This window comes from Eleutherodactylus coqui, chromosome 2, assembly GCF_035609145.1.
Source record: "Eleutherodactylus coqui strain aEleCoq1 chromosome 2, aEleCoq1.hap1, whole genome shotgun sequence".
Lineage (NCBI taxonomy): Eukaryota > Metazoa > Chordata > Amphibia > Anura > Eleutherodactylidae > Eleutherodactylus > Eleutherodactylus coqui.
Window position 1 is genome coordinate 207330562 of NC_089838.1, and position 14086 is coordinate 207344647.

At 42.0% G+C, this 14086-nt stretch overlaps 1 protein-coding gene across 1 annotated transcript in view; it reads left to right on the plus strand.

Annotated features, from left to right (window-relative positions):
• Window positions 1-2947: 2947 nt before the first annotated feature.
• BBS4 (Bardet-Biedl syndrome 4) overlaps window positions 2948-14086 on the plus strand; it is a 38598-nt gene continuing 27459 nt past the window's right edge. Inside the window, exons 1-5 of the mRNA XM_066592341.1 lie at window positions 2948-3007; window positions 6057-6102; window positions 8420-8499; window positions 9063-9126; window positions 9825-9936. Of these exons, the coding sequence (XP_066448438.1) occupies window positions 2984-3007; window positions 6057-6102; window positions 8420-8499; window positions 9063-9126; window positions 9825-9936 (326 nt within the window). The 5' untranslated portion in view covers window positions 2948-2983. The remainder of the gene's footprint in view (window positions 3008-6056; window positions 6103-8419; window positions 8500-9062; window positions 9127-9824; window positions 9937-14086) is intronic.

The following is a 14086-nucleotide window of genomic DNA, read 5'->3' on the forward strand; positions in this document are numbered from 1 at the left end:
TGAAGGGTTGTCACACTGCAGCGGGATCAGCCCTATTCTCATTTGCACAAGGAAAAACTAGAAACAATGGGATGAAACTGAAAAGGAGGAGACACAAATTAGATATTAGAAAAAACTTTCTGACAGTGAGGGTGATCAATGAGTGGAACAGGTTACCACGGGAGGTGGTGAGTTCTCCTTCAATGGAAGTGTTCAAACAAAGTCTGGACAAATATCTATCTGGGATGATTTAGTAAATCCTGCACTGAGCAGGGGGTTGGACCCGACGACCCTGGAGGTCCCTTCCAACTCTATGATTCTATAAATACAGTAACAAGACCAAGCTTACTACATAAATACCATACCAAAAGTAAGTTTATTGCATAGATGCAGTACGAGAAGGAAACTTACTACTTAGATATGGTATGAGAACCAAGTTTACTACGTAGATATAGTAATAGAAGGTATTAGTGTATCTTGACGCTACCGGAAGTAGAGGTGGTGTCAAGATACAGGGGGTTTGACAGTGTGGTGACGCCCCCTTTTTCTGATTGGCTGCAAGGCATTCTGCCTTAGTTCGAGCTCACAGGTCCTGCTTCTGGCCCTGATGTGACAGTAGCCGGTGCGCCAGCAGTGTTGAAGCGGATGCCCTCTGCTGCCTTGTAGCGGGGCCGCTGTCACTCTCCCTGCCGCCCCTTGGTAATGCTGTTACCTCGGATTGATTGTAGGGGCGCCGCTGTCACTCTCCCTGGCGGACCTTCTTCCTCCGTATAGCTCCTGCTGTTGCCGGCGCTGCTGACAGATCCTGCTCCTGCCGCCGATGTTAGCTCCGCTTGGTACTAGGGGGCCGCTGTCACTCTCCCTGCCGGCACCTCCTCCTCCTCACAGCTACTGCTGGTGGCCGCGCTAATTACAGCTCCTGCTCCTGTCGCCGATTTCACCTCTGCTTGCTAGTAGGGGTGGTCGCTGTCAGTGTCCCTGGCGGCTGTTCCTCCTTCTTACAGCTGAAGTTTGTGGCAGCGCTACTGACAGCTCCTGCTCCTGGCCCTGAGCTACTAAGAGCTCCTCCTGCTCCTGGCCCCGCTGTAATAGTAGGCACCGGCGCCCTCCCAGCAGCGCTGAAGTTCAGCGCCTACATTCACACCAGGACAAGAATCAGAACCTGTGAGCAGGAGGAAGCCATAAAGGCCGTGCAGCCAATAAGAAAAAAGGGGGCGTCACCCCCTGGTCAAACCTCCTGTATCTGGACGCCACCTCTACTTGCGGTGGCGTCAAGATACACTAATACCGTAATAGAACTAAATTTACTACATAGACACTGTCCTAGAACCAAGCTTACAACATAGATATGGAACCAGAACAAACGCTGATGTGTGCTTTTACACATATTTGAACACATGCGTAGGCATACATACAAATTCACATTTTATGTACACATGCAGAGCACATACTTTCCATATTGCCTATTCTCTTCTGCAACCTATTTTAGCCTTTGTCTCAATCCTCCTACAATATTCTTCTGCTGTCTGTCTTCCACCCTCGACATCCTGATCATACGCTTCTCCTCCTCCTTCAAATGTGTCTCCCAACACTGCCCAACTTTTTTAGTCCAGACATGGAGGAGCCGCATTTATTCATCCTGCTTGGCTCCTTTAGCCATGGCTGGCAAGAGACAGGGAAGTGGGGAAAAATTTAATTTGGCTTTTATCCAGGCCTACAAAAGGGATTTCCAGGCAACTGGAATGCCCCTAACTGCGCCCCTGCCACAGTTGCTAGAACTAAAGGGCTGAGGTGCCCCTCTGAAACAGCAGTACTACTTTACCTTCTGAGATCCCCAGAGAGCATTGTATAACATCTCAATGACATGTCAAAAAGTTAAGTGAACTTTACCTTTAAATCTATATCGGGAACACTAGGCCAGGCTCATATGGGCGGATTCCAATTGCAGAATTCGCGATCGAAATCCACGCAAAGGATCTGCGAAAAAACGCTGACCCTGCAAGGCATGCAAAATCGCTTTTTCACTTACACTTGTGGATACGAATTGCGTATTCTGCGAGCGGAGGAAAAATCGCAGCATGCTCTATTTTGCTGCAGAATCTACCCGAACAGCTTCCATTTATGTCAGTGCAGGAAATACAAACATTAAAGAAGAAAAGTTAAAAAAAACTGTACTGCGCATGACTGACGGCGAGCCGCCACGGTCATCCACAATACAGAGAAAATCGGGTACACAGGGTCGCCGGTTGGGCTCACAGCTAAAATCCACTGCGCGCCTTCCACATGCAGAATCTGGTCTTCCCATGTGAGCCGGGCCTTACAAGACCTGCAGTTTTAGGCCACTCTCACACACAACGCTTTTTACAGTGTTTACCACAGCGCTTCAAACGCTGCGCTAAACGCTGTAAAACGCCTCCACTGATTTCAACGGAGCTTCACAGACTAGAATTTGAACGCAGTGTTTCTAAAGCTACAATTTTGTAACGCTGTCTGCTCTATTTTAGTGTGTTTTGCAGCAGTGGTGCAGAACGCCCTCTCTGGATTCCGCAGCAAATATCCACCCGTGGGCACTGTGCCCATTTTGCAGCTGTGGAATAAGCTGTGGATTTGGGTGCAGAACACAAAATAATAGCGCCCTGTGTGAAAGTGTCCAAGGGGTGCTAACTACAGCTAAGCACACGTGTCCCTGGAAACAAGACAAGAAGGGTTTTATCTGTGCAGCTGCATATGGGGACCACAGCAACAGGGGCTCCAGCACATACCAGCTAGTGTGTTGCGCTCACCATAAAGAAGTTACATTATATACATGTGGCTCATGGCCTCCAGTGTGGGAAGTCTGGAAGCCGCAGCACTGGGAGCAGGAACAGAAGTTAGCTCCGGCAGAAAGCGGAACCAAATGTCTAAAGCTCCGTTTCCGGCGGACAGAATAAGAGGGTGCGATCGCCGGAAGTGATGTAAATGCTGTTGTCTTGGTTACTAAACCGCTACTTTATCCTGTGAAGTGATGGCGGAGGATACCCTGACGACGGTAATGTATGGCGGTAACATTAGCTGTAGAGCAGTATGGTGACAGCAGGCAGAATGAAGACATGATGTTTTATAGCTGGCGGTGTCGGGGATGAGCCGGAGGAGGGTGTTATGTGACGTGTGAGTGTTGCTGGCAGCTCCCGAGGATTAGTGTCATGTGGAGAGATCTGATCACAGGGCATTAGTGGAACAACTCATCCGCATAATCAGTAAGTGATGGCTGTTCTGTGTAAACACGGCCACCAACTCGGCGACGGGCGTTCGTTTACTAGTTGCTTCGTTTACACGGGACAATCCGCCTGTCTAAATGGCTGCATGAGCGGCGGATGTCACCGCTAGTTGTTCGCACTCGTGCAGAACGTGTAGGCAGGCAGATTGTTGCTGACTGTTATGTGAAGCGAGGAGCGATTACACGCAGCGAGAAGTGAACGGAGCGTTGATGATTTTTATGCGGGTTGAAAGTGAGTGACAAATGAAAAGTAAATACGTATTTTGCATTTAAATGTAGCAATTATTGCGCATTTTCATTTCTTTAAACCAATTTTGCACCATAATTGTCCTGTGTAAATGGCCCTTTAGTTCCAGCGCACCAGGAAAAAAAAAGTCTCTGGTTGATTAATGTCAGCTGGCGTGAACAGGGAATCGTTTGTATATCAGCGACTGGCCAACAACTTCGCGGGTGTCGGGCGCGTCGGCCATCATGAAATGTAACAAGTAAACAAGAATCGTTTTGTAGAAGTACACAAATAACTGCTGTTCCTACACTATAAACTCGCTGTAGTGACTACTCGGATGATAGTTGTCACTTGTAGACCCATCCTTAGGGCTTTTTTGCATGAACGTGTGGTGACAGCATATGATGCGCGCAAAACCTGCTGTTCCAATCTGCCACAGGCTTCCATGTTGCTACTCAAACATAATGTGTGAAATAAAGCTCGCAGTATGTTCTTTCTTGGCGTGCAATGTGCGATTGGTGGCACACAGCAAGTACACAATGTCCTATGCGGGCAGCACACAGCGAATTACGCTCGTGTGAAGCTGCCCTTAGTAAGAGGTATGTACAGAGAGAAAGTGCCCCAGCTCGGCAGTTCAGCGATATTTGATTGTTCTGTGTATTTCCTTGTAAGATCATGGGGTCAGTGCTGGACTCTTGAACATCGATCAGGGCATTTAAATGCTGCTGTCAGAAGTGACTGTGGCATTTAAAGAGTTAATAGCTCCGTTCAGTGGCGCTGCCTATCGGAGCTGTCGTGGGTTGTAAGAAACATATATGGTGCATTCCATAGTAACGGACAGGACACGCGCGCACACACACATTTTTTCACATTTTTAATTTTTTTTTTTATATGTGAGTTTTTGTAACAGACAGGATATGCAAATGAATCGCAATTTCAGAATGCTTGCTTTTTCAAAAATTTCTGTTCTTCTAGTTAATATATAATCAAGACTCTTTCGCATTATTTTCAGTATACTCTTAAAAGATTGTCTGTTTTGTACTTGTTCTGATCTGTTAGTTCTTAACACCCCTAATTTATTTTTTCGTATAGTAACAGACAGGACAGAGCAAACAGTTGTCCTGTCTGTTACCCCATAACTCACTTGCCATTTAGCACAAAGAACTGAAATTTTTTTTTTGCAGAAGTTTGTCTTCCTGCCATCTTAGAGAATAAGAACTCTTGTTGTAAGAGTCATAAAAACATAAATCATCAAAATATTAACAAATATATTTTAATTTTTTTTCAAAAATTCTCTCTTTAAATGGAATGAGCCATATGCTCGTATATTGGAGCATATTTTTTTTTGTAGCCACATCTTTGACATATTACAGTGTTTCTGAATGTCTCTACAGATGACCATACAGGAAAGATGACTGATGAGCAGCACAGTGGCTCATTGGTTACCACTGTTGCTTTACAGCGCTGGGGTCCTAGTTTGAAATCTGATCAAGGACAACATCTACATCGAGTTTGTCTGTTCTCCCCGATATTGGTTTCATCCTAGTTCTCTGGCATTGTTTTTATTTTATTTTTTCTGATGACAGAAAATCATCAGACCATGTGGGATAAATAATGTGTTACTTCAATAGATCGGACTTTTACGGACCCAGTGATAACAAATATATTTTGGAGTTTTATTATTCAGATTCTTTTATTATAAATATGGTAAAGGTTTTTTTTTTTTTTTTTACTTTTATTACCTCTTATTTTTCAATAACTAATAAAACTTTTTGAAACTAATTTTTACAATTTTTTTTAGTCCCCAAGGGGGACAAGAACTTGCAATGGTTTGATCGCTCCTGCCATAGCATTACATTATACTGCAGTCTGACAGGCAATCTATCAAGCCACACCAGTGGCAATCTGCAATGGCAGCACTGGGACCTTTCAGAGGGTCCCTTGGGTGCCATGGCAACTGCACGGCACCCCGAGATCTTATCGCTGTGGGCAGTGCGGCACTCCTGAGCATCAATTGGGGTATTTAAATGCTGCTGTCAGAATTGACTGCGGCACTTAAAGGATTAACGGTGCCGCTTATCGGAGCTGTTGCGGGTAGGTGTCGCCCATAAGAAACAGCCGACACCTGCGTTGTATGGTGTGGGATTGACCTCCGATCCCCCTCTATACGTACTCCGAACCTCCAGGATGTAAATTTACATCCCGTAGTGTTAAGGGGTTAAAGAGATTTTTCAACTCAAAAATGTCATTTTAGGTAAATAAAGTGGTTTGTACGTTTGCTATCATATTCACAAAGGTTGTTTCAAAATGTGGTGACCATTTAAGAGATACAAGGATGTAGAAGAGGTGAGCGCTTCCTTCAACATTTGCTGATAGACATAGATATGTGGTGCTCTGTGGAGACTTTGGTAATTTTTTAGGTGCCCCCCATATTAGGGTCAGAACCTTGCTGCCATAACAGAGCTAATAACATTGCAGTTCTAACTACTGTTACCTTATTCTCGTATCCTCCTGTCCAGTGTTAGAGACCTTCGTCTGTGGTCCATATGTGGCTCCATTGTTAAATCATCCTCTGACTTGGCTTTTATTTCACAGGTCCCACCTGAGTCTGCAAACTTAAGAAAACCTCGTGTTAAAAAAGGTGGGGGTCTGCTCTTGTTTCCTCTGTTCTGTTATATAATTTTTCTTGTACTGTTCCAGCCAAAGGTCATTAGTGAAGCTGTACTGTAATTTTTCCATTTTGTGCCTTTTGCTTAAAGTTAACCTGTCAGTTTAAAAATGCAGTCCATTCTGCTGGCATTATGTTATAGAGCCGGAGAAGCTGTGAGGATATAAATGAATAAAAGGCAAGTTATACTGAATCTTTTTTTCTCAAAATTGTATATCACTGCTCCTTCTGAGCTGACTAGTCCAGTGGGCGGTCCTATCAGTGATTGACAGCTGTCTGTGAATGACTACATACAGGGGTAGCTGTCAGCCACTGATAGGACCGCCCACTGGACTCTACAGCTCAAACTGTGCAGAGATATAAATGAATAAAATGCAGGTCATAATGAATGTTTTCCCTCAATACTATATATCAATATGGTCAGCTCCTTCAGCTATGTAATATGTTGCCTGCAGTTTCGACAGCGTGTCTTAGCTGACAGATTCCCTTTGTGGTAGACAGTATACACTAGTGTTCTCCAACTGGCTGTGGCAAAACTTAAATTCTCAGCATACAGACTATTGTAGTTTTATCACAGGTTGGTAGCCTCATCATCTTCTGACTACACCTCCATACGTATATTTCAGAGTTTTAGCAAAGTTGCAGACTTTACCAGCCCCAATGACTAAGCTGTTAAAAAGCTTCATATAAAAGTGTATGCGCACCTTTTTAGGTATGTGTATATATATATATATATATATATATATATATATATATATATATATATATATATGTCCTAAGAGGGGTTCGATAGCCTGAATAACACTGACCTGTTCTGATCACAGATGCCTCTACAGTGCTAAGAAGTAGGTTAGTACAGTCAGGGGGTACTGGTGTATCTTGACGCCATCGGAGGTGGTGGGTGTACACCACTGTTAAACTGCTTGAGAGCCAGGTGACGCCCCCGTGCCTGATTGGCTGAAAAGCTCCTGATTGCCCGCCTGCTGCAAGGTCGTAGGAAGGAGTATTGTCATGAATGGATGGAGGGTTAGGGTTAGGGGTTGTTTCACAGTTAGGTGTACATTATTAGCTGTAAATCCTTTCATGTGTGAGCTGGCCGGCATTAACATGGAAGCATCTACCGCTCATTATGTACGACTAACTGTGAAACAACCCTAACCCTCCATCCATGACAAAACTCCTTCCATGCTCCTAAGTCATGCTGCTCGGAACTTGCACGGCCGTGTCTGAAGCCCGCTACTCTCCGTCCCGTCCTGCGCTGTCAATCTGGCCAGCTCCGCTGCTAATAGCCAATCAGGAAGTGGGGGCATCACCTGGCTGTCAAGCAGCCTAACACTGGTGTACACCCACCACTTCCAGTGGCATCAAAGTACACCAGTACCCAATCAGGGGTTGATACATCACAGCAGATTCAGACTACACACACTGTTGGACGGTGTTCACATCATCGTTGTGGGTTCTGGTTTCCTGCTCCGTTATGGGAGCAGGAAAATGGAGTCCACAGGCTGAGCAGATCATCTTATGAGTGAACTGAACGGCACTGAACAGACACCATTGACTCTCGGGCATCCATCTTTGAATAAATGCACAATAAATTACTTCTGCAAATGAACATTGTAGCTGTATATATCAATATATAGCAATACAAGCTAATAGCAGTAAGTGCAGGCAATACAAAACTTCATCAATAATGTGAGCGGCTCAATAACAGCAGTTATCAGATCATTCAGGATACAGTATATAGAAATCCCTCCTGCATCGTCACCACTCATCATATGGACCCCTGCATGGGTTTCTGTATACTGTATGGATTCTCATCAACCAGAATGATCTGCCAATGGCTATTATTGAGCTGTTTGCACTATTGATGGAGTTTTGTATTGCGTGCACTTACTGCTATTACCGTGTACAGCTATATATTAATAATTTACAAGACCTTTAGATTATAGTTATTTGTGTCTAATCAAGGAAGAGATAATGCAGACACGTATGGAAATGCTTATTGAAATGACAGTGACCTTTGAATTCCTTCTTTGATGAGAGCTGAACACAGTACAAATTAACAGTTAATAACAGTCCTCATACACAGTGTAAAGCAACACACCGCAAATAATAGAAAAGCAACAAAACCTCATATTGTGTTGTCCTATAACATGAATGGAACAATCGCCTCTTCAAGTTTTACAAAAAGTTACCTGTGGAATGTTGTAAATATATTGTACAGAAATGGAGATTTCTTTTCAAAGTGTAACTTATTCTTCGTGTAACCGTTGTCGTAAACTATTTGCAGCTCCAGACCTACCTATCCTGGAAAGACGCAACTGGCTCATTCACCTGCACTATGTCCATAAAGACTATGATGCTTGCAAAGTAAGTTCTGGTGGACTGTTTATTATGCAATCTAATCTAGAAGTGCATGCCTCTGTTCACCTTCTGCATCAGGTTTCTATGTTTTTGATGGTCAGAATAGTGTGATCTGATCACTAAAACTGAAACCTGGCATACTAGTTTTAATTCAACTGGGGAGAGATGGATCTGTCAAAAGCACCATGATAAATCATTGGAGATATGTCCTATTGACCATAGATCCTGTGATTATGCTAGTGTGAACAGAGCCTTGTATGCGAAATGTTCGAGCCTCGTGTGGCGCAGAGTGTAAGCTCTTGCCCACGACCTGAAGGTTTGCAAGTTCAATCCCCGTATGATTCAGGTAGTCGGCTCAAGGTTGACTCAGCCTTCCATCGTTCCGAGGTCGGTAAAATGAGAACCCAGCTTGGTGGGGGGGGTAATATGTAATAATTACCTGAAAGTGCTGTGGAATAGGTTGGCGCTATACAAATAACAAGATTCTCTTTATTTATATACATGAAGTAGATGGGTGATGACTAGGAAGACATTAATGTGCGTGATTTATTAATTTTGTATGTTTCTAGGCTGTGATTAAAGAACAGCTACAGGTCACAGAGGGGGTGTGTGAATATGCAGTCTATGTGCAAGGTAAGAATATTACATACATATTCCAGTTTTTTCTTGGAATGTTCATTCTTTTTACCACTAGATTTATCCTCTAGACACATTATTACCATTTATGCTTACCATGTAATGTATCCTTGTAGACAGTTAACCCCTCCAGGCTTTCTACCTTGGATTTTGCCATATTCATTTGATGGGTATTTCGGGATACTTTTAATTTTTGCTATTGATGACTGTCGGGTCGTCCATAGATGATGATTGGGGACCTACCGCTCGGATCCACGCTGATTCCTAGTGTCGCTGTTGCTATGGTCATAGGAGGAAGCAGAAAGTGTTGACCATAGCACGGCTTCCAGGGCTGGTATTGCAGGCGCAGGCAGCTCCCGTAGAATTCAGTGGGAATTGTGCTGTAGTATTAACTAGGCCTCTGCACTATGATCAGCACTTTCTGCTTCCTTCTCTGACCACAGACGATCGGCATGGATCTGAGCTACGGGTCCCCGATTATCCTCTATTGATGACCTTACAATTATCAATTGCAGAAGTTAAAAATGTCCTAGAATACTCCTTTAAATGAATGTGGTAGGAAGGCTAGAGGGGAGCCAAACAGTGTACCAGTTAGTCATCAATGGCAAATATTAAAAATATCCCAGAATACTCCTTTAACTATAGCAATCAGGTTATTATTTTAACACTTTCAAACTAATATTTTTTCTTTCTAGCGTTAATCCTAAGATTGGAAGGAAAAATCCAGGAATCTCTTGAACTTTTCCAAACTTGTGCAATCTTGAATCCAACCAGTCCAGATAACCTGAAACAAGTAGCTCGATCCCTGTAAGATTCCTGAAATTACACATTCATATCATGATTTGTACAACAAAGATTTATTTTTTTGCCTACTGTACCACCTTACATCTTTTTTATTTAGTGTGACTTAAGTTTACATAGCCTTATATGATTGTAGTCTAACAGAAGCAGAGGGAAATCGGGAAACTGGAGTCTCCAAAAGTCATCTTGAGGAGGAGTCAAAAGCCAGGCTGGAGGTGTATAAGCTTTTGTATTTTGTTGAAACTTTATACAAAGAACCCACCAGTTTCGACTACACTAGTTCCTTCCTCAGGGTTACATACCATATAAAGCTTATATGGTGAAGAAGAGACTAGTCCAGTCCAGAAAGTGTTGGGTTCTTTCTACACTGTCTGTTTCAACAGAAGAACAAAAGCTGCTGCACTCCTCCAGCCTGGCTCTTGACTCCTCAGCAGTATCTCCAGGGACCCCAGCTTTCTGTTTTCCATCTGGTTCACTTGTTGGATACCTGCAATACCCAGTGCTATAGGAGTAAATGCCAGCTGATTGTTTTTGCTGCATTTCCGTATTAACCCATTAACTACCTCTGATAGGTTGCAAGGGTTGTATGAAGGTTGGTTCCAGAGCTATGATCTCCTCATACCCATCGGATATCAGTTGTTGATGTCATCTGCCAGCAACTGCTGTGGTTGGAGCTAGCTCCAATTGTGGCTTTTTAACTTCTTAAATGCCACAGTGAATGCGGACTGTGGCATTGAAGCACCTGGTCAATGTGGGGGAGGCCCACTCCGGCATCTCATATGACAGCCCAGAGCGTTGTGACGGCTCCCAGCCAAGAGTGTTATGAAGGCTTGGGTATTGGTGGCTCACTAGTTAGCACTGTTGCCTTGTAGTGCAGTGGTCTTGCGTTCATATCCCTACAAGGGCAACATCTGCATAGAGTTTGTATGTTCCCCCCATGTTTACATGGGTTTTTTTTTCCACACTCCAAAAATATACTAATAGGTGAACTTAGACCGTGAGCCCAATGGGGACATCAAGTGATGTTCAGCACTGCAGAATAAGTATGCTCTATATACAACCCTAATTACAAAAAAGGTTAGGACGCTGTGTAAAATATAAAGAAAAAAATCATGCAATAATTTGGAATTCTTTTTTTTATAACCATATTTTATTCTTCATAGAACATATATCAGAAGGTCAAAATGAGACGTTTTTCCATTTTCATTTTAAAAAAATGACTTCATTTAGAAACTGATGGCAGCAACACATCTCAAAAAAGTTGGGCCAGTGCCATGTCTCCTACTATGTAGCATCCTCTCTTCTTACAACAGTCTGTAAACGTCTGGGAAGTGAGGAGACCAATTGCTGGAGTTTTGGGAGAGGAATGTTTCATCGGCCGGTTCATCAGCCAGACTCCTCTACTGCAAAGCCATGCTGTTGTGATGGAGGCAGTAAGTGGTTTAGCATTATCTTGCTGAAATATAATTTTCTGTTTTGCTTCAAACCATTTTAAATGCGCTTTGGACCATAGAAGACATCAGCATTTCTGGAATGTGTTTTTATATAGCTAGTTCTTTGCATGACACAGGTTTAACTTAACTTGCATTTGTGGATTGCATGGCATACTGTATTCTCAGGCAATGATTTCTGAAAGCATTCCTGAGCCCATGCAGTGAATTGCATTACAGTTCTTGCCTGTTTGTAATGCAGTGCCTCCTCACAGGGATGCAATAGATCTCGAGCATCCAGTACTGACCATTGGTCTTGTTATTTGAGCACATTAATTTCTCAAGATTCTAATGTTTATATAATATATGGTATTCAAAGTCTTTACAATTTTACATTGAAGAACATTTTTCTGAAATGCCAGTCTTTAGATGCAGTTTTTCACAAATTGGTGAACCTCTTTCCTTCTGAGAGACTCTGCCTCTCTAATATGCTCTTGTTATACATAGTCTTGGGACTTAATAGAAAATTGACCCTTCGGCTGCCTTTCATTAGTACCACTTAATTTTCCAGCCATTTGTTACAGCAGTCCCAACTTCTGTGAGATGTGTTGCTGCCATCAATTTCTAAATTATTCAAAAAATTTTTATATTAAATGGAAAAATGTCTCAATTTCAAATTCAGATGTTTTACTGTGAATAAAATATGGTTATGAGAATTTCAAATCATTGCATTGCTTTTTCTTTACAGTGTCCCAACTTTTTTGGAATTGGGGTTGTAAATGTGTAAAATATAGATGGATAGATAGTCTGGGCAGCACATTCCAGAACACTGGTGCAGTTCTGAAAAAGTCTTTTGAGATGAGAGAGACATGTGCTATAGCAACATTATAAATACAGTGGGATACTTTAAAACTAATGTTAGTCATGAACAGTGTGTCCAGAAAGTCTTCAGATTCTTTTACCTTTTTACATCCTGTTATGGCCTTGTGCAAATAAAAAAAATCAAGTTATTCCCTGTCATTCTGCACTCAATACCCCATAATGACAACATGAAAAGAGAATGTAGGAAATCTTTGTAAATCTTTTTTAAATGAAAAACATTTTGCATTGACATAAGTATTCAGATCCTGTACTCAGTACTTAATTAAAGGGAATTGGTCAGCTCAAACACGCTGTCCAAACTGCAGCATGTTATAGAGCAGGAGGGGCTAAGCAGAGTAATATATAGTTTATGAGAAAAGATTTAGTATAACTTGTATGTTACCTCTGCACATTCTGAGCTGAACAGTCCAATGGGAGGTCCTAGCACTGATTGACAGCTGTCAGTCACTGATTGGAACGCCAAAAAGTCCAATCTTGGTTTCATTGAACTAGAGAATCCTGTTTCTGAGTTCTTTTAGGTGCCTTCTTGGCAAACTCCAGTTGGACTTTCATGTGTCTTTCTAGCTACTGCCAGATTGGTGGAGTTCTGCAGTGATGGTTGACCCTCTGAAAGTTTCTTCCTTCTCCATCTAAGATCTTTGGAGCTTTAGTCAGAGTGACCATTGGTTATTGGTCACCTCTCTTACCAAAGCCCTTCTCTCCTGATTACTTAGGAGGGTCAGCCAGCTTCGGGAAGAGTCCTGGTTGTTCCAAACGTCTTCCATTTAAGAATTATGGAGGCCGCTGTGGTCTTGGAAACTTTCAATGTAGCAGAAATTTTTTTTGTAGCCTTCTCCAGATCTGTGTCTACACACAATCCTGTCTCTGAGGTCCAGGCAGCTCTTTTTCTCTTCAAATCTTGCTTTTGGATCTGATATGCATTGTGAGCTGTGAGACCTTATATAGACAGGGGTGTGTCTTTTAAAATGATGTCCAATCACCTGAATTTACCACAGGTGGACTCCAATCAAGGTGTAGAAACATCTCAAAGATGATCAAGAGAAATGAGAGGCCCTCAGAGCTCAATTTAAAGTGCCATACCATAGGATATGTGTCCGTGTCAATGCAAAATGTTTGTTTTTCATTTTTAAAACACTTTACGAAGATTTCTAACATTCTGTTTTCACTTTATCATTATGAAGTACTGAGTGCAGAATGATGGGAAACATTTTTTTTTAAAATTTGGACAAGCCCACAACATAACAAAATGTAAAAAAGTGAAATGGTCTGAAGACCCACTGTATATGACTCTTACTTCTAAAGTGTAAATCATACAACTTTTAAAAAAATAACTTTTTATTCATATAATAAAAAAGAATCCATTCTAACAATCAAGCATAATAAAAATTGAATGAAGGGTAACATATTTCAACAACAAAAAAGGAAAAAGAAAGTTATATTTAAAAATGCATTTCCTCCCAAGAAAATATACTTTCTCTACAGCCATCCCCATAGAACTAGTTCCATCAACCATAAAGGTGTCACCCAAAATATGAATTATAGGATTCAGTTGAAGAACTACCTTATACTCATTAATCACTTGGGTCACCTTCCTCCAAAAATAGCTCATATAGGGACACAACCAGAAGATATGAGAATCATCACTATTAAAAAAAATTGCATTTTGGACATTTTGATTCCCCTTTTAGATAGAATTTTTAACATTTTAGAGTACTAAGAAACCCTGTGAGAGGGTTCACGCTCTGCTTCCAAAGACATTTATATAACTTTGTTATTATTCTAACACCTCAATCATTATCACCTTCATCACACTCTTATTAATCTTTATTTATCTCAGTTTTCGA